Source organism: Aspergillus piperis (genome assembly GCF_003184755.1).
Source record: "Aspergillus piperis CBS 112811 unplaced genomic scaffold BO85scaffold_12, whole genome shotgun sequence".
NCBI classification, from domain to species: domain Eukaryota; kingdom Fungi; phylum Ascomycota; class Eurotiomycetes; order Eurotiales; family Aspergillaceae; genus Aspergillus; species Aspergillus piperis.
In genome coordinates, this window is record NW_020291602.1 from 350,434 (window position 1) to 377,597 (window position 27,164).

At 50.4% G+C, this 27,164-nt stretch overlaps 10 protein-coding genes across 10 annotated transcripts; 5 read left to right on the top strand and 5 right to left on the bottom strand.

Moving 5' to 3' along the window:
- Positions 1–3,001: 3,001 nt before the first annotated feature.
- On the bottom strand, positions 3,002–3,736 carry BO85DRAFT_49931 (uncharacterized protein). The gene has a single exon (XM_025664069.1). The coding sequence runs from the start codon at positions 3,526–3,528 to the stop codon at positions 3,085–3,087; it is 444 nt and encodes a 147-aa protein (XP_025514360.1). The 5' UTR covers positions 3,529–3,736; the 3' UTR covers positions 3,002–3,084.
- Positions 3,737–5,239: 1,503 nt separating this feature from the next.
- Positions 5,240–7,508, bottom strand: BO85DRAFT_49928 (tetratricopeptide repeat protein). Its single transcript, XM_025664066.1, has 6 exons — positions 6,816–7,508; positions 6,723–6,762; positions 6,568–6,661; positions 6,151–6,457; positions 5,908–5,972; positions 5,240–5,275 (listed from the first exon to the last, which is right to left on the bottom strand). Coding segments are annotated over exons 1-6 (1,101 nt in total). The 5' UTR covers positions 7,410–7,508; the 3' UTR covers positions 5,240–5,274.
- Positions 7,509–8,354: 846 nt separating this feature from the next.
- Positions 8,355–9,390, bottom strand: atp4 (F1F0 ATP synthase subunit 4). Its single transcript, XM_025657108.1, has 3 exons — positions 9,342–9,390; positions 8,822–9,276; positions 8,355–8,741 (listed from the first exon to the last, which is right to left on the bottom strand). Exons 1-3 carry the CDS (start codon positions 9,370–9,372, stop codon positions 8,484–8,486), a joined length of 744 nt encoding a protein of 247 aa, XP_025514362.1. The 5' UTR covers positions 9,373–9,390; the 3' UTR covers positions 8,355–8,483.
- A 168-nt stretch (positions 9,391–9,558) lies between these two features.
- On the top strand, positions 9,559–11,556 carry noc4 (ribosome biosynthesis protein NOC4). The gene is made up of 3 exons (XM_025657109.1): positions 9,559–10,013; positions 10,065–10,273; positions 10,343–11,556. The coding sequence occupies exons 1-3, from the start codon at positions 9,609–9,611 to the stop codon at positions 11,376–11,378; spliced, it is 1,650 nt and encodes a 549-aa protein (XP_025514363.1). The 5' UTR covers positions 9,559–9,608; the 3' UTR covers positions 11,379–11,556.
- A 118-nt stretch (positions 11,557–11,674) lies between these two features.
- On the bottom strand, positions 11,675–12,598 carry BO85DRAFT_374879 (uncharacterized protein; the record flags this gene model as incomplete). The annotated part of the gene is made up of 1 exon (XM_025656145.1): positions 11,675–12,598. One exon carries the CDS (start codon positions 12,596–12,598, stop codon positions 11,675–11,677), a length of 924 nt encoding a protein of 307 aa, XP_025514364.1.
- A 199-nt stretch (positions 12,599–12,797) lies between these two features.
- On the top strand, positions 12,798–13,323 carry BO85DRAFT_450454 (uncharacterized protein). Its single transcript, XM_025660378.1, has one exon. The coding sequence runs from the start codon at positions 12,814–12,816 to the stop codon at positions 13,276–13,278; it is 465 nt and encodes a 154-aa protein (XP_025514365.1). The 5' UTR covers positions 12,798–12,813; the 3' UTR covers positions 13,279–13,323.
- An 822-nt stretch (positions 13,324–14,145) lies between these two features.
- Positions 14,146–15,243, top strand: BO85DRAFT_50132 (GPI anchored serine-threonine rich family protein). The gene is made up of 2 exons (XM_025664168.1): positions 14,146–14,500; positions 14,561–15,243. The coding sequence occupies exons 1-2, from the start codon at positions 14,354–14,356 to the stop codon at positions 15,065–15,067; spliced, it is 654 nt and encodes a 217-aa protein (XP_025514366.1). The 5' UTR covers positions 14,146–14,353; the 3' UTR covers positions 15,068–15,243.
- Positions 15,244–16,777: 1,534 nt separating this feature from the next.
- On the top strand, positions 16,778–17,903 carry BO85DRAFT_374751 (uncharacterized protein; the record flags this gene model as incomplete). Its single annotated transcript, XM_025656142.1, has 2 exons — positions 16,778–16,994; positions 17,065–17,903. 2 exons carry the CDS (start codon positions 16,778–16,780, stop codon positions 17,901–17,903), a joined length of 1,056 nt encoding a protein of 351 aa, XP_025514367.1.
- Positions 17,904–18,890: 987 nt separating this feature from the next.
- BO85DRAFT_450459 (uncharacterized protein) lies at positions 18,891–23,155 on the top strand. The gene is made up of 6 exons (XM_025660379.1): positions 18,891–19,125; positions 19,178–19,203; positions 19,258–19,309; positions 19,371–19,469; positions 19,537–19,887; positions 19,939–23,155. The coding sequence occupies exons 1-6, from the start codon at positions 19,069–19,071 to the stop codon at positions 22,978–22,980; spliced, it is 3,627 nt and encodes a 1,208-aa protein (XP_025514368.1). The 5' UTR covers positions 18,891–19,068; the 3' UTR covers positions 22,981–23,155.
- BO85DRAFT_469679 (MET18/MMS19 family protein) lies at positions 23,087–27,042 on the bottom strand. The gene is made up of 6 exons (XM_025662345.1): positions 26,868–27,042; positions 26,477–26,750; positions 26,311–26,408; positions 26,109–26,248; positions 25,868–26,056; positions 23,087–25,818 (listed from the first exon to the last, which is right to left on the bottom strand). The coding sequence occupies exons 1-6, from the start codon at positions 26,947–26,949 to the stop codon at positions 23,410–23,412; spliced, it is 3,192 nt and encodes a 1,063-aa protein (XP_025514369.1). The 5' UTR covers positions 26,950–27,042; the 3' UTR covers positions 23,087–23,409.
- Between the last annotated feature and the right edge of the window lie 122 nt (positions 27,043–27,164).

The window sequence follows — 27,164 nt, forward strand, 5'->3', positions numbered from 1 at the left end:
GAAGGCTGATGTATCTCCTCGGAGCTACGAGAAACGAGGGAGAAGATGTTGGCTTGGAATTGTGGTCGCTCTCCAGGAAATATCCAAGGAACAGCACATCATCATTCTCTGCAACCTATGGCAGGAACTCGCTTCCAACTCGGTAAAAACAAACCAGTTACACCCATCGTTAGGGTGGGGTTCGACAAGTGGTTCTCCCCATCTCTTCTTGGACCCGTCATGCCCAATCAGCTTCACACACAACCAAAACCTACATTCTTTCACATTCGCTGACGAATATCGTATCCGATCTTGTGCGCGATACCATCGGGCATGACGAAGTGTACTAAGCCCCTATCACATACGGTAGTGTTGTTCCACAAGACGAATGAGAGAGGAGATACATCCCCTGAGTCATTGGTGCGTGCCGGGGCGTCATTCTTTACAAAATCACCGGCTCAGGCTTCGTGCCTCCTACAAAGAAAAGGAACCCACTATGGACACGTCTGCACTGCGCCTTTGGGATACCTAATAACCGCAATCCCACAATCCGCGAAGAGCGCCTCATGGAATTCGCTCTTCTGCGGAATGACCAGCGATGTTGATATCCCAAAGATTTGTGAAGCTCATACGGAAGCTGGGCAGCCATACTTCGACTCAAAGTCATTATATACCATATACGTATTTGTCTTTCGACAAAATGACAAACACCTCCAGCCTGGGTGTGGTTATCAACCGCATTCCAACCCGGCCAAGAAGCAACGTTTTCGGGAACCGCTCCATACCAGAGGATCAAAATTATAATGATTGAAGAAGCCATACAATGGAAGCTTCATCGAATTATGCAATGTATCGATGTACCACTAAGCGCACGCCAAAATGTGCTTCACCAAGGCACCCTGCCGGGTATCGTTCGCACATCACTGCCAAGCAAGAGCAGTGTTAGATGGCTTCAGTCTCAGAGTGACGAAGAATACAATTGCTTGTGGAATATAAATTATAACGAATACACTTGGGGTCTTCCAAGAATCATTCATGAGCTATTCAATCACTTTCTTACACGTTCTTGGCGTCATTTCTACGATGAATTTCAACAGGACGAGTTGCACGCGTCTAGAATCGTCAAAATCGTCTACTGATGAGGAAACGGAGCTTGCAGCAAAAAACTTTATCTGCCATATATATACGACGGTTTTCTTCAAGCTCCGTCACTGTGAAATTTATCTCTTGCCTGACGAGTAGACTGGGTGATTGTCTCTGTGATCACTCCACCAACAGACTAATTGGTCCGTGACGCAGAAGAGGGAAGAGTCGGTATAGTTATAGGATGACCAAATGCCTAACATCCACTTACTCACTACCTTTCTCTGGCAACTGCTCGAGCAGTGTCTGGCGGTATGAAAGTACCATTTGTTCCCTGTGGCCAAGGCCTGTGGTTCACTTAATGTGAAAAACAATCCAGCTTCGTGTTCTAGCAACCTTTGGTGAATATGGACACCACTCCATCCTGTCATCAAAGCCTTCGCCTTGAACGAGAACCACGAAAACAAGCCTTTGACGTGAATTCAATCAGTGCTGCCGAAAGCTCCGACGCGTTAAACACAGCCAAGATGCGCAACGACGTACCTGGTATATCTAATGGACTAGCGTACGTACTTCAAAGGCTTCTGGGACATCAGCTCATCTTTCACTCCTCGAATGAAGCGTTTTTGGATACCTGCAACATCAACTCAATCTAGGAGCTTCAAAGGACAATGTCACAGCAATCTCCCTTGATTGGTTGCATATCGCGCCCTTGTGCATATCTTGGAAGGCTCATTCCCGCTATGCAAGATTCGATTCATGACCAGCAGAACACATCGCTCTGAGCAATGGACGCTTGTGTAACACACCGAGCAACCGAAGATGATTTATATGGCCAAGGTACAGGCCATCTATGAACGCTTCATGCCAGCTTACCGCCTTGACATGCCCCATATATTTTCCGCCATCTTACTGGGTCACCTTTCTATCCTTTGGATATGACTATTACGAAAACAGGCATCTCCCTAGCTGTTGGGATCAGCCAGTCCGTGTCATTGCCAAAGAAAGCACAATGGCCGGATGAGAAGGAATCTTCTTCTGTATCCGAAGGAGATATTTCCCATGAGCGATGGTGAAGGTTGGTGCACGATTCTCATGTGCACCGGCATTGATGCCGTTGGACGTGGCTCGTTGTCGGTATTCCTTCACACCTCATCGCCATTGGAATTTACCAGCCGAAGTGGCCTTCGTCTGCTTGATACGCGAAGCTTAAAGTCTCCAGTCTAGTTCACATCGCTAAGTCCAACATCGTATCTTCCTGTTCCCGAGTATCATTTTCCGAATGCCGGGTGTGTTCAAGGAAAGGCTTAGACGAAGCAGACAAAGGGTATGTCTACGGAACATTTTCCCTGGGAATCACCAGCTTAAAATGTATTCTTCCACTGCATGCCTGCAGCTGACAAAGGTCACTGGTTCTTTCCTGCTTTTGATGCTCCAGATGCGTGATGGATGCGGCGAAAACCATCAGCCAATGCTGTCTGGGCGCTGTACAATCACGGCTACGAGTCAGATCCGGCAAAAAGTCACTTTCGGAGGCAAGTGATAAGTTACATCTTTCTCCGATATAGCGCCGGCGGAGCTGGAAGGCTTGCGCCTGTTAGCCTATATAAACACCAGCCAAATCTTCCTCTCAAAAATCGGGTACCTTTCCATAGAAGGTTCCACGTCGAGCAGCACCTTGATCACTCTTCAAATAATCAATGGCCCGCCGGGGGAAAGCTCTCAAGCCAATGTACGGGGCTCATTTCTCCATGCGATGCTACTCTCGTCTTGATGGCACCTGGAACAAATGCTTCGACTGCCTGTAGGTGGTTGGAAGAATATGACGGCCATGACTGGGTTGAAACGACGCGATAATAGCAACATTTGCTTTGACTCCCCCGGTCGAGGAGAATGGAGGATTGCGCGCCATACCAGTTGTGTCAGACTATTCCGAGGAAGTTAATACTTAGGAACTTAAGATCGACACGGATAGCTATCGCTTGCAGTCCCGACAATATCTAAGTGTCCTTCTCGACCATCTCACATATTGCTTATGGGGAAGTTCACGTACATACTTTTCGAAGAATGGCATGTACGGTACGAACACGGCAATGATACTCTCTGGGTCACTGACGGGTTATACGCCTGTCTGTCTGTCATGTTGTCATGGGGTCCATCTATATCAAAGGATTCAGCAAAGGAAATCCCTCTACCTTCCTTCAACGCGAAACTGCTCAATGACATGTTCGCCTCACCTGGAGAGAAGAACTGAACAACTCCAGTGACTTGGAACAACGACGAACTATCTTGGACACACCGGGTCTTTAGAAGCCATCCTGATAATATCAGATGATGGCGTGCTGCCTGCTGATAGTCAGAGCGCATATAAGACTTCATTGTCAGTGAGTAAGGAGAAAAAGATAGCACGGACATAAAAAGAAGCTCAAAGATGCGAAAAACGCGCAGGTCTTCTTCCCTTACCATATAGAAAGTGCTTTCTGTTACTCGGCATTTGCTTTCTTCATACTTGCGATATGCAGAAACAAAGAACACACTTATGACCCAGAGTTCAGCATTGCCCCGTGCTGTCGATAGTATTTCTACCGCTACAGCACATCGATAAAGCACGCACGACTATTTCAAGTCTACCCAACCAACAGAAAAAGTCGTCTGTCCAAACAGTCAAGCATCTTCCTACCCCTTTGTGAGCTCACCAAGAAACACTCTTCTGGTAAAAAGAGTATCTGCCCATTTGATAATACACTTCCAACAGTACTACTTGAGCACAACGAAAGAGACATGACTATTTCGAGCTCACCCTACCACAGGAAGAAGAGCCAACTTCAACGCTTCCTGCACTCTGCTTCTTTGTGCCATCACACACCCAGAAGACTATTCTGATGAAAAGAAAACCTTCGCATACCATCCTACACTTCCGACAGTGCTACTCCAACACAACGAAAGAAACATGGGACTCCAATAACAGTTCCAACCTGATCCAACCGACAGAGGAAACAATATCCACTAGACTCGTCAGGTTACCTCATTCCTTCAGTCAGCTCTGGAGACTTTCCAGAACAACATAACTATGACTCGTACAAGACACTCCACATCAACCTCGACAGCGGTTGAGCAACAACAATTGGCCAGCTATACTTTGATACAACGCATGGTCTCATGTTGATCAATTTTTTTTGTTCTCTTCAGTAATCGCCTCCATAATCTTCCAAGAAAACATCAGTACGACGCTAAGCGAAACCACTCCACATCAACCTCGACAACAGCTGCTGCGCGGAGTCAAGTGGCCAGCTATAACGTCAAACAGCACACGCTTGTCACGTCCAATCTCTTTCTCAAGAACAAACAATCATCTCACTGAAAGGAGGAACATCTCCAGCCTCCTTCTTGAATCGATTTCACAAAACTTTCAAGAACACAGAATGAGACATTTCCCGCAACACACTGCATTTTAACTCTCAACAATAATTCCCACGGAGCCAATTGGCCAGCTACAATTCTGCACATGGCTGTGCTGTCCTGTTCATCCAATCCTACTCTCCTTACCCGTTTTCTCTCTCATTGAACAGGAAAAAAATCCCAAATCTTCCTTCTTTGAATCGAATCTGCAAAGCTTCAAAGAGAGAGAGAGAGGAGCTACCAAATAATACACCCTGAACGACACTCGACACGAACCTCATTGATGATATCATGGAAATGGGTATAACTTTCTTGATTACTATTTTTTTATTTACTATGCTTATTTGGGTGGACTATATGTGCGTACCTCATGTCATCATGTATTATAATGTATTATTGGTTAATTGATGCATTTTGTTCAGGAAGTAAATAGTACTACGTACCTTCCTACCTACTTACCTACCCTAGTAGTGGTCTACCTTGTAGTTTGAAATATGCAACGTGACGGGTGAGTCTAAAGTAATGTATGTTACTGGGACCATGCAAGCCCACGGACGCAAACAACATGATGCGAAGCGATGTTATGCCATGCACATACACGTTACTCAATGCAAGGTACTTTGTGGGTCCTGAGAGGAGACAAAAGAGGAAATGGGGGTGGGTATGGTATAATGATAGCGATTATTTGCTCTGCTTTGGTGGATGTGGCACAGGCAGAGTGGGTATGTATGCATGTAATGTAACATTAGAAGAAAAGTCCAAGAAAGGAAGTAGTATGAACATCCGGGGGAAGGGAAGCAAGCAAAAGTACGCTCTGAGATTGGGTGTCAGTAAGGAAAAAAGATGAGGCTGGATGCTTGGGTCATCATCATTGCCGTTCCCTTCATGGTGATGGTAGCGAAGAATGGAAGAAAATTAATCGGCAAAAGGTAGTAGGTAAGGAGGTCTGTGTCCCAGAGCTGGGATACGAAGTGGGAAGGAGAAGGACGTCTGGGCCGCAAGAAGCCGGCTGAGAAGGTGGAAGCATTCTAGCCTTGCTTCAGCTCGGTCCAAAACGCAATCGTCATCTGATGGGACGGTACGGATGAAAGGTCGTAGTAACTAGAAACAGCAGGTACACAGCCCTAGCGGTTCAGTGCGGGTTGTACTTGTCCTTCCATATCCTGTCGTTGAACAAGATCATGTCAGCCTAAACTCCAGAAACCCGCTGATGGGGGGGAATGGGGCTGTGGTTGGCGGAGAGCGTGACGCTGGTTTGCATGGCGCAGGGAAGCGGAAACTCCGAGCGCCTATCAATGCATCCCGCAACAACACCAGCAAGTGAGGAGAGCCGGGTGCAGAGCGCTGGGGTCTGAGGCATTGCTCATCACACTGGCCCCGTGGAGGACCCAGAAATGGGCATCAAACAATGAAAATACGACGCTGAATAGGGATAATTTAACATACCAGGAATTTCCCACTAATTTGTTGCCTTTCTCTTCGGCCAATCGGTAGTATTTGGCGGCCGTAAACTAGTACATGGCGTTGCAAGTCAGTCAACTGCTCATACAGATGATCAGATAGCACCGATGGATCCAAAGAGTGATGCGGGCTTCAGGCATTGATGCCCGAGCTGCGAGGCCCTCAGGACACGGGCAGATCATGTTGCGATAATCATCACGAATGAACCATTACGCAAACAACACTAACCTTGTCCTTTTTCCCGCCAAACCCTTCTAGGTAGCACCAAGCAACCTCGTTCATCGCGTCGGTATCACCCAGGTTGGCTGCCGTTTCAAAGTATTGTCGCGCTGCGACTGGGTCTTTCTTGACGCCCCAGCCATTACGGAAGCAGTTTCCCAGCTCGAAAATAGCCAACACTAGCTCTCCCTTGGCAGATCCGCCCTTCTTGATGCCGGCCTGGAGCGCCTGAGACTCTATTGATGCCGAGTTGGACGCTGCGGCCGAGAGATACATGACGGCTCTATCAGGATCTGGCGAGCAGCCCCAACCATGTCTATATCAAGCCCAAGTCAGTATCACGTAGCAATAGTGTTCATCGAATACGCAGACAACGATAAGAGTCGGGCGTAAATGGAGCTCAACAAAGGTACGGTTGCTACTTACCGGAGCGCTAGCCCATAGAGCACTTGACTGAGTGCATTGTTGGCACCGTTAGGGTCCGCCAGGTGCTCAAACATCTTTGTCGACCGTTCGAGTTCTGTACACCAGGTGTAAGTGACTGAGCAAGCGGACAGCCGAACCCCAAGTTATGCCCATACCTCCAGCTTCATGAAGTCGGATCGCTTCTTGTACATTGATCTATGCCACAATTAGATAAAATGCATTGAGAACAATGCAATCTGACCACTTACATCCCCTTCTGGATCGTTTATGCGGCTCCGACTAGAACTCCGCGACCTCGATGGCGCGCCATCCAATCCGAAGCCTGTCGGCGAAGTAGGCGACAGACACGAAGCTCCGGCTTGCGGGCTGCGCTGTGCTAGCATCGTGGCCCTCTTCTCCCATTGTGCCTCCCTTTCTTGCTCATCGCCTCTATCACAATTTATCTGCGGAAGGTCGGATGGGACGTTGACTGATGACGAGCTGGAATTCCGCGACCCCGAGCGATCCAAGTGCAGCAAGTGCGTCAGCCGTCTTTCTCCGCGCGGGCGCGTTGGTGAACTTGTACCCGAAGACTCTGAGGGAGCACGCGAGCGACGGAACGGATTCAACGATTTGCGATGCGAAGGAGAAGGAGGAACGGGTTCTAGATATCGATCGTCGGGGTGATCGGCATCTCCGTCGAAGACAGGCGGACGAATCACTTCTTGGGAGGTTGTGTCGGTTCGAATGAAGGTAATCTGAGGCACATTCCTCCCGGAGGTCGTGGGAACGGCACCAGACGCATAGTGGTCGGCCGTGTTGTTGAGGGCGTCCTTCTTGTGAAGTATCTCGCGGAGCGGCATCGTTGCGCGGCGGCTTATCGCGGAGGGTGGATACTCAGCGCCACAACCGTAAAGAAAATGGGGAGAAGATGATGAGGAAAGGAATCGGAGGAGACAGTTGGTGAAAGGGAATCAGGGCTTGAAATAACAGACGCTTCAGCCGTATACAAGGATGGTGGCAGGGCACAGGCGCTGAGTCGAGGCTGTGAACTTTGTTTGATGATGGATTGCCTGTCATGGTTATTTTTATCGTTCCTTAAATCACAGCCAAACCGTGGTTTGGCTGGTGTCTTGGCCTCCGCGGCGGCAATTTCTTCATCTTGTCATGTCACACATAAAGACTCAAGCAACTGCGCCTGGCTGATTGGTTTGACGCTGCTGGACGAGCGTTGTGAATTGATGGCGCTGGTAGTTGTGGATGCTCCACACGAAACCCCTGGTTAATGTCCTGATTGATGAATTCCCGGCAACTGAAAGAGCGTCCCTCATTGTTCCCTCCAACAACCACAACCGCAGTTGTAGGGGTTTCATGACCCAGTAGAAGAAAGAAGACGGATTTATTGATAAAGATATTGATAAAGATATTGAAGACTGTCGTCAGCAGAGGGCTTTCGTCAGCCCTGCAGGGCACAGCCCAGCTACTCCACCGCAGTGTTGGCTTGTTGATGCATCATATCAAACAAAAGGCATAATCCCAAAACAGTCACCCTGAAGCCACCCCATGATTCAACTGCCGAATAGCAGAGGCATGTAATACAAGCCTAGTATGTAGTAAGTAATAGCATAGTATATTGGATGGTAGAAGTGTTCAACTACGTGGAATTACAGTTTGGTGCGAAACATATTTCTCAACGGCAAAATGACGGGAGAATGTACAAATTCAACCATCTAGATCAATACTGAATTTAGACCGAGAGATTTAGGTCTAGCTACTCGGCTACACGTCTCTTAAACTGACCACATTTGGTATTGGTATGTCTAACGACAACAGGAAAGATCTTTAATTTGTACATAGGCTGACGGCGGGGCTATTCATGCTAGTCCATTTACTGGGCCTTGGAGGACATGATACCTAAAGTAATTGTAAGCATCGTATCAAAAATCATGCGGCACACATGTGGTCCACTTACGCTCAACATCGGCAACGCTCTGCTGAAGGATCTGCTGGAGAACCTTGGGGTTCTCAAGCTCCTTCTGGATCTTGCCGATGACGCTCTCGGCAAGCTCACGCTGCTGGCGCTGCTTAACCTGGCCCTCGTAGCGAACCCAGGAGTCGAGAACCTGCTTGGCCTCGGCAGCCAGAGCAGTGCGCTGCTCAAGCTCGTAGGCCTGGGCCTCAAGCTGAGCGGTTTCCTGTACGTACCGTTAGCTTCCTGTATCCGCTAACCCGATAATATTTGGATCGGATGAGTGTGGAAAGGATCTGAATGTACCTTGGAAACAGCGAACAGCTGCTTGGTGAGCTCAACAACGCTGGAGAGCTCCTGAACGTTCTCCATACGCTGCTTAACGGCGTTGGTGTGGTCGGCACGGGCAGCGTTCAGGATGTCCTTGTGCTTCTGAACCTGACCCTCAGCCCACTCACGGTAAGCAGGACCACCGTACTTGGCAACGGCAGTGAAGACGCTGAGAAGACAGAAAGCAGCAACGGTTTCCTCGTTCATAACATAGAGCTCGTTGCTGATGGCAGCGATGGAGATACCGGCAGCGGCAGAGAGGACGGCGGTCTTGGAGACCAGGGAGTTGCCGGGAAGAGCATCGATGATGGACTGAGCCTTCTTCTTGGGGTCCTCGGTGGGAACGTTGGAGGCCGAGCGAGACGCGGTCAAGGTGGCAGTGATGGGAGCGACGTTGCGCGTGGGAAGGGTCGGCCGGAGCCGGGCAGCACCTAGGGGGCGTTAACAATCATAGCCAGTTGATAAAGCAAGCCGAAAAGAGCCTAGTTCGGCATACCAAGGGCGCTCTTAGCCAAACGCGAAGCCATTGTAGCAGTGTTCAGACCTTGACAGGATGTGATGGATGAACGGAAATGAGGAGACTGAGGTCGGGATGGCGGTTGGGACGGTGCGGAAGACTCTAACCCGCTCGGGCTTAGCGCCAGTGGGCGGAAAAACCGCTAACCGAGGGATCTCCAAAAATTCATGGTTGATGTCGGAACTGCTGTGCTGCCTGTCGGTCAAGTCTCCCCGATTTTGCGCGATATCTGCAGTTCTATCGACCATGCCTGCCCCTACAACTGCAGCCGTCACCTCTAAGAAGAGGAAAAATGTCAAGTCGAGCGCCGTTCCCTCCTCCAAGCGCCGCGCAGTCGCTGAGTCCGAGAGCCCCAATGCGATTGCCGATATCCAGCAGCTGGAGGACCAAATTTCCGAGTCGCGAAAATACTACAACAACATTGCGACCCTGATTTCCATGCTCAATGTCGTTGGCTCGTCGAAACCGAACATGGCTGTTGCCGTGGCCCTTTGCCGGGTTTTCAGCCGATTGATCGCTGGTGGAAACTTGACGGAGACCAGCCGCGCCGCAGAGAATGAGAAAATCATTGTAGCTTGGTTGAAGGAACGCTGCCGGGAGTACCAGAAGCTCTTGCTGTCTATCATTCGCGAATGCGACTCTTCTTCTCAGGTCCGTATCTCCCCCAACTGGACAAATTCGTACGGTACTAACCCCCAGCAGATCAGCGCCTTGACCTTGTGCCTCTGCCTCATCAACGAACGTGCTACCCACCTCCCCGGCGACAACACTCAGGAATGGACATCGGGTTTGTTCAAGGGAGTTTTCGAGGCGGTTGTTGAATCCCAGAATGGACAAGCGGTGCTCTCCGAATTTATCGAGAAGGCAAAGGAATTCGAAGACGTGCGGTACTACACGTTCATGCAACTTGCGTACGTTTCCACTTGCACATAACCAAGAAAAATCCACACCAATCCACATCCACTGACACAATACAACAGCGAATACGCAGACACCGAACAACCATCCGAGACCCTCGACGTCCTAATCTCCATCCTCTCAGCATGCGATTCCGTACCCGGCGCGGAGCACGAATTCGAAAGCTTCTACACGGAATCCAGCAAGCAAAACAAAAAGGTCCTTTCCGTGAACTCGCACAAGAAACGAGCCCAAGACGCCTGGCTCGCCATCCTGCGCAACAATCTCTCCCAATCGCAGCGTAAAACCCTCCTGCGCATCATGGTCCACAACATCGAGCCGTGGTTCAACCGCCCCGAACTCCTCATGGACTTCTTAACAGACTCCTACAACGTCGGAGGAGCCACCTCTCTCCTCGCCCTCTCGGGTCTCTTCTACCTCATCCAAGAAAAGAACCTCGACTACCCCCAATTCTACCAAAAGCTCTACTCGCTCCTCGACGCCGACCTCCTCCACTCCAAGCACCGCTCCCGCTTCTTCCGCCTCATGAACACCTTCCTCGCCTCTACCCACTTGCCCGCCGCCCTGATCGCAAGCTTCCTCAAGCGTCTTTCTCGCCTCTCTCTCAACGCGCCCCCCACTGCCATCGTGGCCATCGTTCCCTTCATGTACAACCTCCTCAAAGAACACCCGACCTGCGCCTTCATGATGCACCGCAACATCCGCGACGAGGGGCTCAAGGCTCAGATAGAAGCAGAAGGCATGGACGATCCCTTCGATCCTACTGAGCCCGATCCGACCCGCACAAACGCCATCGAGAGCAGTTTATGGGAGATTGAGACTCTTCAGTCTCATTATCATCCCAATGTGGCTGCTATCGCGAACATAATTTCTGAGCAGTTCACGAAACAGTTCTATAACTTGGAGGATTTCCTGGATTACACTTACCAGGGTATGTTGCAGGGAGAGTTGGGCACTGAGGACAAGCCGTTCAAGAGGACGCCGGTGGTGGAGTATCAAATACCCAGGCGGATTTTTACCGATCGGTTGTTGGAGGAGGATGGTGGCCAGGATTCCGGTCCTGGAAGCTATGTCCGAGGATTGTGGGATTTTGCTTGATGAGCAAGGTATATATTGTTTATTTCCTACGGCTGTGCCCTTTTTTCTTAGACTTGACATTTTTTAGCGTACATAATTAGATTTGGCGGGACACGGATGGGTTCAAAGAAAAGTTATTAAAAGTTTCAACTGTTTATCTATCTGCCATCAAAGCATGAATCACAATAGTTTGCGGTCTAATCTATAAGAACAATAATAGTGTCATGGGTCAACCTGACCGTGAGCTGCCACTATAGGAGATGATCAAATCTATCCAGGACCGTTATCTTCATTCCGCACCCAGATTCAGACTCGATCTACCTATGGTGCGCCGCAGGATTGTTTGGAGGAGGTTGCCGACTGCGATAATCCACCCTATGCATCCAGTCCCCCGCATACTCCGTCCAGTCCGGGTGGATGTCCGTGTATGCTGACAGAGGCATATACGCTCCGGCCGCTGCCGATTCGTGCCACGGTTGTAGATACGGTGATACTGTCACCATATTCATCGGTTGCAATGCCTGCCGTTCATGCTCTTCTGCCTCCGGATCCCCAGGGTGGTAATCACAAAACACATCCAAGGCAAACACGCCGCGTTTCAAGTCATCGAAAAGCTCATCGGTAACTTTAATAGGGACTGCTTCGATGCTGGCACGCAGTTTGTTCATGATAATCTGTGCCTTCTTCCGTCTCCGCTTGCGGCGTACACTGACTTCGTCTTCCATTCGCTCAAGCAGACGCAGGATTTCTTTCTCCGATGTAGCATAGGTGACAGCATGTTGCATTCGTCGTGTGAGCTCATGAAGGTCTCCGGAGACTGCACGAAATAGCGCATCGATCCTGGCTAATGTATTGGTCACTCGAGAGGAGAGTAAACGAGAGAACTGTCGGCCATAGATTCGGTCCCAGAAGCCCAGCCAGTAGTGTAGCCCGGTTCGAGATTTGCTGAGTCGTGTTATTTCGAGGCTAGCAATGACATTGCGACAAAGCGCTAGCGTATGCAGAGCAGTTTCTCGTGTATGCTCGAGCGACTCTTGGTGCGGCACAGCAGGTGACTCTTCTAGCGTTTGGTCGGGGAACTCGGCTGTCTCATGTCGGCTTTCACATTCTACTGATCGATAGAACCGTTGCGAGATGCTGGGGTCTGTTGTTCTTGTGGTCGACTGTGCTGGCTCAGCTTCACACACTAGCGAAGAGGACGCACTGCGCTTGAGAGAGACGGGCAAGGTCGCGTGCAACATCCCAAGCAGAAAGTGCAGCATTAAAGAAGATACCAGGTTAGAAAGGAAATGGTTCTCAAATTGCAGTTTTAAGAGACTCGAGTAACTGAAAACGAGAGAAGGAAACTTTTTAAGAAACGAGTGTGGTGTTAACGAGCGACTGGACAGTCTATGTCATTTGCTAGGAATAGGACGGCAACAATATTACAGTTTTATGGCCGGAGAAACGAACATAAATGAATGAGGGAACAAGTCAAGTCAAAGTCCTTCCTCCTGGGGGTCTTAACTTGCTTTTCTTGTTCGCTGGATGGATCCATTATCCGCAGGGAAGGAACGAGCCTATCCACTCGGCGTTCAAAGTGGAAGCAACTGTAACTTCAGCAGAGAATAGAACAGGATGCATCCGGATAGTGCCTTTTCACGTATCGCTTATCGGGAAGTGTATCTTCACAGACCGTTTAGGTCGTAGTTTATCGATGTGGATACAGACGAAGCTCAACTGGTTTCCGCTTTCGGTAACCGAACAATCAGGATCGAGTGTCACCGTTGCGATTCTCGTGGAAAACCAGACGATTGTTCGGTCTTTGATATTTTTGGAAACTCTGAACCCTGGTTCACTTCAGGAACCCGTCTCTGTTCTCTTTTCTACGGGATCGGGCATTTCCAGAGGATTTCTGATAAGTTTCCCGGAGAACCATTGATTCGAGTGCGAAACCGAGACTGACCGAGCTATCGGCACATGCTGCACTCCCGATTGACAAAGATTGAAGAAGTTATGATGATGTTCCATCAGTCCATACCCGATACAGTTCCTTCGCGTTCCTCGGGATCTACCCCTTGCAGATTTGAAGTCCGCCCACCACGCGAAGCTAATTTTCCTCCCCTGTGGATGGCAGAATAGACTACTCGATATGGTGCAACTTTCTGGGGAATTACGGCCTCAGGTTGGGGATGCACAAGTATGTAGAGCCGTGACATAACCGCCCTTCGCTCTTGCAAAATGAAATCTAAATTCATGAGCCTAGAGATATTGAAACGATTTGAATGAAGGACACATACTTGAATGTTCCGATGACTTCAACATGTGGCGAGACACTTTACTAAGTTCTAACACGGCTCAAAGTAATCGGTTTGTCCGCCCTTGAAGCGGATGGGGGCAGGTGCTGCTGAGACAATGTATAGATATCTGCTTCATCTCGCGATCGTATTCAAGCCAACTCGGAGAGATCCAGCTAAGATAGGCCGTTGGGCTGTCACAGTCCCACCCCTTGTGAAAGGCGCGGAGGGGAATGTAGAGCCTCGACTCGGTACTTCGGCTACATTCCTGCACATGAACCTGTGCCAGTCATGGGCAGCGTAGCCGGAATGCTAGTGCTCAATGCCGGCATGTTTGTCGCGCCTTTCTCCTGGTATGCTAGCATACTCGGAGGTAAACAAAGCACGGGTAAAGGAGGGAAATAAAAGTCCATCGTCCAGCCCTGATGCCATCCACACCTCTGGAGATCTCTGTTCTGTACGAGCCACACCGATTTCTGGACGTTCTGGACGGTAGCTCTACACGGAAAAGGGTGAGTATAGGACATCGTGACTGTACTTACTAGGGAATCCCCAAGGTGTGTCAACTCACTGAGATCTTGCGGAGATCTTTGCAGGAAGAAGTGAACCAGTACTAGGGGAGTCATTTTTGACAGCGGCTTGCATCAACCAGTGCTGCTTGCGAGAAACTGCATCTCGTTCTCTGATACCTGACCTACAAACATTGGTACTACGGCAACTATGCGCTTTACAGAGGCAGTTGTTGCTGTTGCGGCGTGTCTGGCTCAAGTCCAGATTGCCCAGGCAGCCTTGGCTTTCACGCATTGGCCGACTACTATTGATGCCGGCGCCCCTACAACCTTGAACTGGGACAGTGACTCTGATGCTGTACGATCCCTTCTTCACTCCTTGAGTATTTCTGGTGCACTTTGCTGATGACATTTCTAGCCTGTTACGATCACCCTGCGTAAAGGAGCAGCCGCAGACCTCGACACTGTCCAAGTCTTGACCAAAGATGCAAAGGGAGGCTCTTACACTTGGACACCTGACAACTCTCTGGAACCAGGCTCAGATTATGCCTTTCAGATCGACCAGGATGGGCAGGTAAACTATTCGGGGCTAGTGACGTTGAACAATGACTCGGAAAGAACCGCTGCAACTTCAGCTGCAAGCTCAACTACCTCCACACAGGAGACGACAACAGCATCCCAGACACAGACTACACCAACTCCTACACCCACCGACACTGCTCCCCGGGATGAAGTGAACAGTGTTTTGCCTGGCAACAATGCGACAACAAACTTCACATTGGATGCCAACCACGACAGTAACTCCAATGTTTCCAGCAAGAGTGCCATGGCGGCGGCAATGCAGAATGGTGGCGCACCTTTCCAGATGGTCTCTCTTGATCTGGTCCTTGGCATCGTGGCTATGGGTTTCTATCTCGTCTGTTGAATCTGACGTGGGAGGACCGAAGTCCTCAGTAGGTAGCATGAGCATTGGGATTTAATCGTCTATTTCAGTTCTGAGGTTCGGGAACTGCCAGTTATGTTGGCCTCAGTCATCACGACAAAATTTCTATTCATATGGTTCTTTTCTTTTTCGAAACCGTCCCATCCTTACCTTTACTTTTCCTTGGTGTGAGTCGCTCCTTTGGTCAGATTTCCTTTGTATATAATAAGATTTCACGATTATGGGTTTTTGAACGGTCAGGCGTGAGACGATATCTGAAGGCGGGAATAGGTTCGTTTGGATATTACGAGTGATGGGGGTTTCCCTTCAAAAAGGGTTTTCGATAGCCAACTTCTAGTTAGTGTAGCCAATAGCAAACAACGAGTTTATTATGTCAGGTATAATGTCCACTAGCCAATCGTTGAACTGATTACAGGTCTGGAGTTGGGTGAAATTGTTCGCATCATCAATCGGACTGTTCCTACAAGTCATAATTGACAGTGAGGCTGGATTGTTTCAAGTAGGAAGATCGATGGGGGGAGGCGAACAGAGGGGATTGGATCCGAAGGACAAGGTTTTGCTTCTAGCGGCCGTGGTTAGCGGCGGCAGTCCCAGGTCGGGCGCTACTATTCTTAATTCATCTTATTCATTTAATTATTATTATTATTATTATTATTGTTCTTTTGCTGCCAGGCAGACACCTCACATCATCAGACATCTCGATCCCTATTAGTGCCTTCTTTTCTTTTTTGCTGCCCAGCAGTTCCGGCTGCATCTTTATTAAGTGCGGGGATCTCTCTCATCTTCCCAGAAAATATTTATTTCTACTCGCAACTGACAGAGTCACCACCGGTCATTCCCTTTCAAACTCTCGGTAGTACTCGACTGCACCGATTAACCATACTACTACTGCCCCTCCCTTATCACTATCCATACTTAGTAGTTGATACTATATATATATATATATATCACTCAGCCTCTCGTCTCCTGTGAACCCTACGATATTCACCCAGTTGCGCGAGTTTATGGTTCGTGCTGCTGTCGACGCGGATCAGCGGGTAAAATAGTACATTTAGGTGCGTTGAGAGTGACCCAGACCCTGTCATTGTCTACTTGTTTCAGCACTTGCCGCCTTTGCTTCTGCATCCATCGAGTTCAACTTCTTCCACCGCAATCTCGGATTTTTTTCTGATGTCTCGGCGATGAATAAGCACCATTCTAATCCTCATCACAATAATAATATTCGTGCTGCAGATCTGCAAACAAGCATTGATCCACTTCGTGGTATGTGCTGCGCTTTTTCTTCCCCTTCTTTCTCGTCATTTTGTGCCTTTCCATGCATCCCTATCATCATCTGCCACTTAAGTTCCCAATCTTCCCCGCGACGTGCTCGTTTGTCAATTCCGGGGTCAGAAAGTTTGCGGGCGCACCTTTGACTACTAGATCTACTAGTATCTCGCCCTTGATTTGCTTTTGTACAATTCAGTTATTGTCATTGGCGGTGTTCGTTTTGTCGATTTAAGTTGCTGGCTTGCTCCTTGCTGCGGCCCCAACTCCGGCTACGGAGTGGCATCCTACGTGGTCTTCCTTCCTCCCCTCCCAAGGGAGTAGGTTGCTGCTTGGATACCTACTCCGTTCCCTTCATTGTCGCATTGCCCTTTGCGGTTATTCTGCCTTTTAGCCAACATTCCAACCCTATCCGCTTTGCTCGGAATGGCCCGATTCGGTCGGGTCAAGAAGTCCCCTAAGGCAGGAACAAAAAATGCTGACTCGGACATGCTTGTGCTACCTACGTCAGATCCCCAACGAGCGCCTCGTGTGAGCTTACCACATGTGGAAACGGAATTGAACATGCATCAGTACAATGGCCTCTTTGAAATTGGTACCCCGGAGCGACAGAAGGCATCCGCTGCGGAAGAGTCATCCACAGGTAAGCATCTCCGCCCCCCTCCCCCTTTCCCATGCCCTCGACCCCAGCTAATTCGTGTGCACGTGTGTAGAAACGGTAGTTACCCCCTCACCGAACGGCACGAACGGTATCCACAATTCCATATCTGGTGATGTTCCGGCAACCGAATGGTCATCCGCCGTCGGCCACGCAGCGACGGGAAAGTCGGGACGGGTGATACACAATCTACAGGAGGAGGTTGCGCGTTTGACCCGCGATTGTAGCGTCTATCGCTCGAGGGCCGAGGAGACCCAGCGAATGAACGACGCGTTCAAGATCCAGGTCCAGAATATGACCGAACGACTCCGCAATCTCGAACAAGCGAATGAGACCAATTTACACTCGATTTCACGGAAGGATAAGAAAATCGAAGAGCTTCGGTTGGAAATTCAAGGCGAAAAAGACCGGAGATCTCATGCTGAGGGAGAGGCTCGGAAGACGACTCAATTGATGGATGAAGCTCGAGACGATTTTCATCGGAAATGCGCCGAGCTCCAAGAGATCTCTCATCATTCTCGAACTCAGTATGATGTGCTGGCGAAGACCGGACAACGGGAACGGGCCGAACATCTGAAGAAGCTCAAGGTGCTCCGGGATGATTTTGTCGCTTTGAAGAAACGAAGTGACGAAAAAGACACGCATGTAGAGCGCCTGGACGAACTGATGGCCGAGAAGGATCGTGAGCTTGAGAGCAGCAGGCAGAAGTTCGAGGCCCTCTTCGCCGAGTACGAAGCCTACAAACGCACCCAGGACGAAGAACTGAGATCCCTGATTGAAAGCGGACGTGAGGGTGAGGCCAAAATCAATGCGGCCCTTGCTGCGCTGCAAGAAACCCAGGGGCAGATGAAATGGGCCATTCAAGTCAAGCACCAAATCAAGGATGCCGAATAAATGGTACCCCCCTCTCCAATGACGATCCAAAGGAACGTACCTGGGAAAGCTGCTACTGGGCAGAATACGCTGTGGGCTACCTAACGCAGCTTCGATTCAATGGCGGGTACATTGATCTGGCATATTCGACTCAAACTTCGTCCCTTTCATCGGCGCACTTATGCCTTCAGCACGGAGGTTACTGGCCATGTCTGCGCCTGGTCAGCGAAGACGGAAACCTTCCGGCTGTGGGCCCTTTTTAATTTTCTTGTAATTCCTTTTTTTTCTTTTCTTTCACTCTTTTGCTTTTCCTTTCCCTCTTCTTGTCCACCTCTCTTTACTTCTCTTTCTCTTTCCCTTCAATGTTTCTCTTTCCTCTCATATTCACACTCCACAGTATCTCTGGAAGAGATCTGGAGTTTGGGATTGCTCGATACCCCGGAAGAATAGACCATCATGTCCTTGCGTGTCACCCTGTGTTTAGAGTGTTCGGATGACCAGAACGGCAGTATCCGTGTAGATATACTTTTTATCCTTTGCATGTCAACAATGCAAATCTTACAGTAATACAAAAACTTCCTATGTGACGGAACTCTCCTTTGAAAGGCTTAGGACGGCCTCTTCCTGTGCTGCTAACGGCAAATCTCCCCCACCATCTCATCCTTTTCTGGGAGTATTTGTATTCTTTCTGGATCAGGGACTTCACTGTGTCTTGATGCAGTTGCTTTCATGGTCTACAGAACGCGGGCTTTGCCTTCTCTTGCCCAGACCGTACTTCTGTTAACTTCAATGACACACCGTGACTGTTCCAGTGGCGTCCACTCGCAGGGAATTCCAGCTGCATCCACCCGCTCTGTGTTTGTGCAAGTGCCTGTGTTGATTCCCTCAAAGTTCGGCCCGTGTTATTATTGATCACTGGTCATTCACCCTGGCTCTTTCCCCGGTGTTTCATTGCCATGAGAATTAACTGACCACCCTTTGCCCCGCCATCTTCCCCCCAAGCACCACTTCCTTCTTGTTTTCTTTCCGACTTCCTCCTTTCGTCTTTCCTCTTTTCTTCGTAACCTCGTTCATGCCTTGACTGGTTCGTCTTTCATCGGTTATCACCATCAATCTCGTTCGGTTTTCTTGACCACCCCCATCTTAGAGTTCATTTGCACGATCTTTCACATCTCCAATTAACATAATGTCAGGAACGCAGCGGCTCACGCTGGCGTCGATGTGGGCGTTCGAAGATATTGGGGTAAGCAAAAGCCAGTGTTGTGATGTCGTGGTCCGCATTAACACAATAACAGGTTGAGGAGGTTACAGATCAGATCAAGTAAAGACTCTATCCAACACACGCTTCTTCTGTGATTGAAGCTGACTGTTGTAGGAAACTCAAAAACCAGTGTGACAGTGAATATCATTACCATAAGCACGACAACGTGTGTTGATATCCCACCCAGTGATACTCGGTTCATCATGCTAACAAAGTCGCTTGTCTAGGTTCTTGAGGTCAAGGGTAATCTGGAGGGCAGCACGTCTCAAATTGCAAAGGTTGTATCAAACTTCATCGATGGTCAGGAGAATAAGGATTTGCTAGACGTACGTCTCGGGGCTTTCTTGTTCTCCCACTCCAACAGAACATCTCGCTAACGAGCAGAAAATTTAGATGCCTCGGATCAATCAACTTGACGTCTCTGCCACTATGCCTGTCGACGAAGACACCGTGGCTTCCGACTCGGACAAGGACGAAGAAGGCGGGCTTCTAGCCCTGTCAGACAGCTCTGACCAGGACTTGATACCTAACCCCGCAGCTCTTGTTACTAGGTTCTGGTTATCGCCCACTGGTGGCCCCGGTTGCTTTTCAGACAACAGGTTCCGTGAATTTCTCTCGCAAATAGCGGCTTTGACTGGGACTGAGGCTTGCGTTGTCGAAGGCCATGGCATCCGAGTGATCGGGAAATCCGTCGAAGACGTACAGGATGCCCTGGCGAAACTCACTCGGATTGAGAAGCCCCTGGTAAGTGTCCGTCTGGCTAGAGTACATGCCATTTTCTTACTTGTGTAACAGAGCTCTATTTTGAACCCAGGAGTAGCAAATTTGAATGCTACTCCGGATAACGGCCGCATACGTTTTCGTATGCAGAGCTACGGCAGTCTGAACAGTACTGCTCCTCGACGCCTTCTGACCGACCCAGACATGAGCCTCACCTGGGAACTCGGTCAGATGTTCGTCACTGTGCCGTTACCCTTCGACGAGGAGATCCATGCATTCAGAGAGCCCAGCAATATCACTAATCCACCTCATATAACCGAGGAGCCTGGAAGAACACGTCTCTGGAATGACTTCGTCTTTCAAGGGATTGGAATAGGCGATGAATATCTTGCCTTGAGTACTGTTGATGAGCTTGCTAGAGCCAGAGCTCCGGCTACAGCTTCCAGCGACATCGCTACACATCCTTATTTAACGCCTGAGAAGGCAAAACAAGTGGACCAGTGGAATCGGTGGGTTGTGGAGGGAACTGGTGCTGAAAGTTCTGTTCCTATACCCGACGCAGATATGAGAATTGTGCCTCATCTCGAGCAGTCAGCTGTGAAACCTCCTGCTCCAATGACTAAGAGGCCACCAGGTATCAAACAGCGCAGACTCATCACCTCTGACGGGATACAGCCATCATCATCTCGGGGGTGTGCAGAGCCGAAACTCAAGAATGCTGTGGATCAAGCTGCGGAGGCTGAAGGCGATGTCTCTAAGGGTCGTAAGAAGTGGAAGATGACCTACTATACCGAGACTGGCATGGCAGGCCAGCATGTTACAGCAGATCCGATGGCTGAGGTGCAGGCGCCACAGGCTCAGGTAGCTCCAACCATCGATCAAACAGTGCCGGAGAACAAGCCGCGTCTTATCCAGGGTTTTGACACCACAAAGTATGGTCTTAACAGAAGCGCCCCCAAGGCTATGAAAAGCGACCACCGCACCTACCCCCACACCCGATCGGGGCCGGAGAAGAAGCTTAACAACCGGAAGGAGCTTGTTGATATTCTTGGGCCGGTAACAACTGACGGTTCTAGTATTAAACCGACGATTTCCTTCTATCAGCCGGCCTTAGTGCCATCGAGTCTGTCTTGTAGTCGAACTGCGGTCTCCCCAACCCCGGCCTCAGAAGAAGTGGTCGGGCACAACAGGGGCAATGGTCTTGATCTTGCCGGTTTAGTTTTTGAGGCATCTGGGGCCCCGTTAGAGCTTAGCAGCACGGAATCCATGCAAGAAGCGACTTCTCTAAGCAATGACAGAGAAACTTCCCCAAGCCACGACAGAACCCCCTCTCATAGCAATGAAAGGGCGACTTCCTCCGGCAGAACCAGAGACGCTTCAGTCAGCGGTGATATGGTGGCACCACTCAGTAACGCAAGGGCTACTTCACACAGCAGTGAGATGGTGTTTGAGCAGACAAACAGACTAGCTTCGTTGACCATGGTCTACAATGAAAGCAACGAAGGCGAATCACTGATCGTGGAACAGGCTTACAAGGATGCACCAACTCTACGCCAGGCACAGGGGAATTTAGCTCATGACAAAGTCACGGAAATTGAGAGATCCCACGGGACAGCGAAACACCTCGATGATGAGGTCGTGACGAGAGCCTTCCGCCGTACTATGACACAGAAAGCACCTAATTCAAGTAACAAAGACAAGGTTACTAGCAAGTCCGAGGCTAAAGCCAAGAAACAGAAGACCCTTGAAGATGCTTGGGGAATACTTCCAAGGCCCGCCAAGAAGCCGTCAGTCGATGTTTCGGGGAGCCAACATGGCTCTGGACCGATCAAGGAGAGAATAGCAACACCGGCGAGCCACGAACAAGAAGAACAGCAAATCCAGGAGGACGGGAATATTGACGAAGACATCAAGAAATTGTATGAGGCCTTGAAGCCCACTCTAGAGGCAGCTGAAACATTCCCAGGAGCAATCACTTTGGAGGTGCAAATCGGGCTGATCTTAGTACCATCACTCCCAAAGCCATGCTGCGAGCAAGTGATGCTCTTTAGCGATTGGGAGAAGATCTTCAAGCCACGGACGGGTCTGGCCGCACCGACGACGAAATTCATAAGTAGATTGACGACCTCTGGTGCAGACATTGACCATCTTGTTGACCTGAGGACGTCCAAGGCGCAAGGAAAACGCCGGCTGTTCGAACAAGAGTATGACGAATACAATGTATCTTATGAGTTCCACTGCCGAACGAAGCCTGGTCAACCTCTTGTTCTTGTCATTGATGAACAGGGTGGTCATACTTTGAGGAAGCCGGTTTCATCACTTGGGGGCGTTAACTTGCATATCCCACTACAAATCTGGGATGCGAATTTTAGTGTCAACTGCGTCACCGATTGTGGACCGGAATTTGCATCAGCAGCTCAACATATGATTGACCATCTTTGGATACCCGCAGACAAACCACTTCTGCGCATTTTCACCCGCCTTCCAGCTGGGAATACGATCTCTATTGAGAAGGTATACATGAAGCGTTGGACTCGGCATAAGTTCATTCGCTCAGAAGTGGCTCCCTCAAATGAAGTCACTGGAGATCTATATCTGCAGGTACTAGAGACTCAGGATCTGATTGTCGGGACCAGTGCCGCTGAAGGAACAGCCGTGCGCGCCCGTGCGGTGGCACCTCAAGAGATGATCAGACGGGGAAGACTTTGGTATGAGGCTTCGCTCGTCAGTCCAGCTATTGAATCTCTCTTGAAGAGCAATGTCGACCTTGAGGTTGGTGAGCGTGCAGAAGACTGGTGTAGCGTCGACTTATTCGGGAGGGATGCATCGCTTATAACCCCAGATGCGCCACTTAGTCCAGTCGCCATGGCCATTGGGACTGGGGGGCTCGGGGATCTCCTGCGTCTCACTAACTTGGTAGTTAAGAAGGCAGATGGTGTTGGCTACTTCAACCAGAGGGCCAACGTCTCAACCAAGGCATCAGTCAACTCCGGCGCGCTTCAGATTGTACCCGTTTCAAAGGGCCTCGAGTTTGAGGACATAGAGAGCGTTAAAGACCTAGGTAGCGCCTGCCCACAGAGAGAAACGTTTGAAGGGCTAGAGCGGGAATTTTGGTGAGGTCGGGGTGCAGTGCGGAGGAAGTATCAATGAGATCAAATTGAAATTTAGTCAATATGACCAGGTTTTCTTTTGTGATTCCTACAATTTCTGTTCTTCTTTGTAGTTACAGCACTTCTGATTTCTGGTACGTAAACGTCTGCGTAGGTCGAGACCCTACCGACATGCAGCTATTTTCGAGAACGTCACTTTCACATCAGTGTTATGCACAGTATCCAATTGTCTATACATTCCATCTAATTCTCTGCCTTTATTGCCACCACACGTTTTATATTCAGGAGCAGCCAGCATGCAGCACGTACCCCGTACCAAAAATGCAGCCAAAACTCGAATCCAGAAACTAAAATATACCATCCCTTCTAACACATAAAATCCATAACGAAAAATAGAAAGAAGTAGAGGGGTGGGGGAAAAAATGGATAAGACAAATCAATCATCCTGCTCCGCCGCATCATCCACCCCCCTAAGCCAAGCGCCCCTCGCATCCACCGCAGCCTTCCTAACATCGCGCTTCGGATCATCCAGCACCGTCCTCAAGGCCCTAAGCACCTGACTCTTCACCGGCAACAGCGGCGATAGCTTACCCGCCTTAGCTACCTTTGGAGCATCGGCGACACCACCGGAACCCGGCGTCTGCGCAAGCAAGAACAGACACTTGAGGGCATCGACGCGCAGTTTGGGTCCGTTCACGGCTCCAGTAGCTGGTGCGTGCTCGGCTGTCTTGAGGAGTCGGGTGACGAGGCTTTGCACGTGTCCGCACTCTTCGATCACGGTGACGCCGTTGTCGCGGATGATTACCGCGAGGGTCTCGAGGGTGGCGGCGCGGACGGGCTGGGAGTCGGCGGATTGGAGGTCTAGACTTTGAAGGAGGAGGGGGAGGAGGGTGGGGAGTTCGGGCATGACTAGGGTCGGGGGGATGGTGGAGAGGATGCCGGAGAGGGCGGTCAGGTGGGCGGGTTTGATGTGTGGTGATGTTGGTGCTGTGGTGGTGGTTGTGGTGTTGCCGGCGACGTTGACTTCGCGGATGCGAGCGGAGATGAGTGGGTTGAGGGTGGTGAAGACGCGTTGTTTGGAGAGGAGGCGGATGTTGGCGTGGTTGGTTGGGGAGAGGACTTCGTCGTCTTTGAGGAGGATGGCGAAGCCGCGGGCGGCGGTGGTGCTGATGGACTCGGAGGAGGAGGAGAGGAGGTTCAGGAGGGTGGTGAGGATTTGAGTGGTTTTGGGGGAGAGGCGTAGGATGAGGGCTTTGGAGAGCCAGAAGAGGGTTTTGATGGTGGGGGTGGTGAGTTGGGGGTCTTGAGTGGTTGGGGGGAGGAGGGTGTCGAAGAGGGAGGTTGCGAGATCGAGATCTTCCTTGTTGAGGTGCTTGTTGATGTAGAGGGCTAGATGGCGGAGGAAGGCCAGTTGGGTGGCGGTCTCGGTCTCGGTCGTGCAGCGGCTTGCGATGTCTGTGAGGAGGTCGGACATCACGGGGGGTGTGCAGGAGGGAAGGTTCTTCGTGTCTCGGGGGAGACTGGCGAGGAGGTAGGTCGAGAGGATCATGGTGCGGCGGTGGCTGTCGGTTGGGGAGGGCGTGAAGGGCACCTGTTGGAAGCCATCCGCTGAGGCGAAGAGGGTGTAGATGTTGGAAACGACTTCGTCGTGCTTGCTCTGAGGAAGGGATCTGATGATGACGTTGCATAGTCTTCCGAGGACATCAAGGACGGTAGCGTCTGTTAGGATGTTGTTCGGGGCTTTGCCTAGAGCTGCTGTTGCTGCGCTGCGGCACAGGCTCACGACGATCTTGTCGTAGTAGAGGTCCAGGTTCGGGGTCTCCTCGAGTTTCCTTTGGTTCATGACATAAAGGATAGTCAAGAGGATGGCTCTGGGGTAGTCCACGGACCCTGGATCTTCCTTCTGCAACAGTATGCTCAACTTGCTGAGCAGACGACGGACAAGCGTGTCGAAGATATCTCTCTCAACACTGATTTGTGCGAGAGTCTCGAGGGTGGTGATATACCCAGGGTTCGACCCATCGTCGGAGTCAGGAAGCGTGGCCACGAAAGCAGGGAAAGTGATGTCCAAGATCAGACGCGGCTTGTACTTCGAGATTTCAGTCAGGGCAGCGATGGCTTCCTTCTTCAAATCGTCACGACCGACCGATTCCTCCTTGAGGAGGATTTCGTCAAGGTATTGTACGAAGAGTCCGACTTCGTTGTCTTGGAAGTAGTTGTGCAGGGTAGACAGGCGCAAGAATCCCTTCAGGGCGGAGGTGCGGAACGAGACTTCCTCTTTGATAACGCCCATAAGAGCCTGGCCGAAGATGTCCGAAAACTGGTCCTTGAATTCGAGCAAGGGGTTGCTGAGACTAGGCTCCGACTCCCGCGATGTCCATGCGCCATATACCTGAATAGCAGAATCGAAGAGAACGGTCAATGTATCTAGCAGAGCTCTCTGCTTAGCGATTCCATCAGCTTCCTGGTAGATCGTCAAGAGTGGCGCGACGACGGTTTGCACAATGAGCGTGAACGAGGCCGCGGACGCTGCGGAAGTCGAGCTGAGGATTTGCTGAGCAGGCTTCGCCTGTTTTTGCTGAGGCTCCTGCAATTGCTCGCTGCACTCCTTGGTAATAGGGCGCAAGAACTGCGCAAGAGGCAACTGATCGGAGACCTGTGTGACGCCCTCCGACAAGCGCTGCGCAATGCTGCTCAGGACCTGAAGAGAGAGCTCAGAAAGGAACTCTTCCTGGGCATTGAGGATCTCGAATTTCAGAGTCTCCCAGATGGTGATCGAGTACTTGGACACGGTGTTTGGATCGTACAACTTGACGCAAGCAATAAGTGCATTGAGCGCATCTTTCTATAGGATTGTTAGAACGCATAAGGGCCGCAGTCTTGTCAACACGTACCTTGACATTGGGCGACGTGGAGTCAAGCTTATCCAACAGAGAGGGAACAGCGTGCGGAGCAAATAGACTATTCGCCGAAATGCAATCTTGCAAGCGATCCTTCAAGTCCTGAGCAGTGATACCGTAGGGATCATTCGGCGGAGGCCTGAACGTAATGGGGAAGTAGTTGTAGACAGAGTCGAACAGAGCCTTCACATGTCAGTTATCAAAAGACCACACCCACACCACATGCAATACATACTTCAGCATGGTTGGACACATCCCACTCCACCATCACCACCTTGAGGATCGAGAACACCAGCATCAGGTTGCGCGGGTCCTTCTCACCCGTCATCAGATTCACTATGCCAACCAGGGACTCGTCACCCATATCATGGAGGGCTGCACCATCAGTCAATTCCCGCAAATCAAGACCGAAGGAAGTATGGATGATGGAAACGCACCGGCACGATGATTGATCATCAATTCGTTCAGCAATTGGTAAACCTGGAACCTCTGAGACTGCGAGCGAGACTGTAGCTCCTCGAAGCGCTCGAAGACACTGCACAAGTCAGCTACACATCCCGTCCGCGATCGACGCATGACCTTATCAATATCAGATGCACTCACGCCCGCGCAACCTCCTCAGCCAACGCCTTATTGAACCGATCCAGCTTCTGCAAGGTCTCCAACCCAGCGACGGCACCGCCATCCTCAATCCGTTCGCAGAAGAAAGTCGTCAGAACCTGAATCTGCTGTCTCGACAGGAACTTCGGGGGAAGCGCCCTGATCACGGCCGTGAGGTAGGAAACGGCCTTGCCGCGCAGAATCGGGTCCTCGTCATTGATGTACTCTCCTAACGACTGCACGACTTCAATGAGCGTGGTTTTCTTGGTCTCCACATCTTTTTATCCCCAGCAATAGTAGTTAGTCCCAGTCCATCATCTGTGAATCTGCTGCAGCGGCGGCGGCGGCGGCGGCGGCGGCGGCGGGGTGCATGGGAACATCAAACATAACGTACCTTGAGCAATTCGTTCCGCGATCTGCTTGGCCTCCTGCTTATCATGGTCCACGACCAGCAGGAACGTCTGCAACGCCGACATCTTGTGACAAGTGAGACGTCGGGAATCGCAGATGAGGGGCAAATGGAGGGGGAGGGGAAGGGGGAGGAAAGAAAGCAACTAGTCAAGTGCCTCAGTCTATCTTCTCCGCGACCGGAACATGACGCCGTTTGTGGCCCGCCCATTGATTGCCCTTATCGATAGGCATCACGTGCTGCTACATTGACCATCTTACTCTCCAGCTATTACAAAAGTCC

Coding starts and splice junctions, on each gene's coding strand:
- BO85DRAFT_49931 (XM_025664069.1), bottom strand. CDS start 3,528: ATGGTAAGGGAAGAAGACCTGCGCGTTTTTCGCATCTTTGAGCTTCTT.
- BO85DRAFT_49928 (XM_025664066.1), bottom strand. CDS start 7,409: ATGCCGCTCCGCGAGATACTTCACAAGAAGGACGCCCTCAACAACACG. Junction 6,763..6,815: donor TAAACGATCCAGAAGGGGAT/GTAAGTGGTCAG, acceptor ATTGTGGCATAG/ATCAATGTACAAGAAGCGAT. Junction 5,973..6,150: donor TTGGCGGGAAAAAGGACAAG/GTTAGTGTTGTT, acceptor GCCATGTACTAG/TTTACGGCCGCCAAATACTA.
- atp4 (XM_025657108.1), bottom strand. CDS start 9,372: ATGGCTTCGCGTTTGGCTAAGAGCGCCCTTG. Junction 9,277..9,341: donor TTTGGCTAAGAGCGCCCTTG/GTATGCCGAACT, acceptor AACGCCCCCTAG/GTGCTGCCCGGCTCCGGCCG. Junction 8,742..8,821: donor AGCTGTTCGCTGTTTCCAAG/GTACATTCAGAT, acceptor CGGTACGTACAG/GAAACCGCTCAGCTTGAGGC.
- noc4 (XM_025657109.1), top strand. CDS start 9,609: ATGCCTGCCCCTACAACTGCAGCCGTCACCTCTAAGAAGAGGAAAAAT. Junction 10,014..10,064: donor AATGCGACTCTTCTTCTCAG/GTCCGTATCTCC, acceptor AACCCCCAGCAG/ATCAGCGCCTTGACCTTGTG. Junction 10,274..10,342: donor TACACGTTCATGCAACTTGC/GTACGTTTCCAC, acceptor ACAATACAACAG/CGAATACGCAGACACCGAAC.
- BO85DRAFT_450454 (XM_025660378.1), top strand. CDS start 12,814: ATGAATGAGGGAACAAGTCAAGTCAAAGTCCTTCCTCCTGGGGGTCTT.
- BO85DRAFT_50132 (XM_025664168.1), top strand. CDS start 14,354: ATGCGCTTTACAGAGGCAGTTGTTGCTGTTGCGGCGTGTCTGGCTCAA. Junction 14,501..14,560: donor GGGACAGTGACTCTGATGCT/GTACGATCCCTT, acceptor TGACATTTCTAG/CCTGTTACGATCACCCTGCG.
- BO85DRAFT_450459 (XM_025660379.1), top strand. CDS start 19,069: ATGTCAGGAACGCAGCGGCTCACGCTGGCGTCGATGTGGGCGTTCGAA. Junction 19,126..19,177: donor GGGCGTTCGAAGATATTGGG/GTAAGCAAAAGC, acceptor ACACAATAACAG/GTTGAGGAGGTTACAGATCA. Junction 19,470..19,536: donor AGAATAAGGATTTGCTAGAC/GTACGTCTCGGG, acceptor CAGAAAATTTAG/ATGCCTCGGATCAATCAACT.
- BO85DRAFT_469679 (XM_025662345.1), bottom strand. CDS start 26,949: ATGTCGGCGTTGCAGACGTTCCTGCTGGTCGTGGACCATGATAAGCAG. Junction 26,057..26,108: donor ATGTGTCCAACCATGCTGAA/GTATGTATTGCA, acceptor TGACATGTGAAG/GCTCTGTTCGACTCTGTCTA. Junction 25,819..25,867: donor CCACGTCGCCCAATGTCAAG/GTACGTGTTGAC, acceptor ACAATCCTATAG/AAAGATGCGCTCAATGCACT.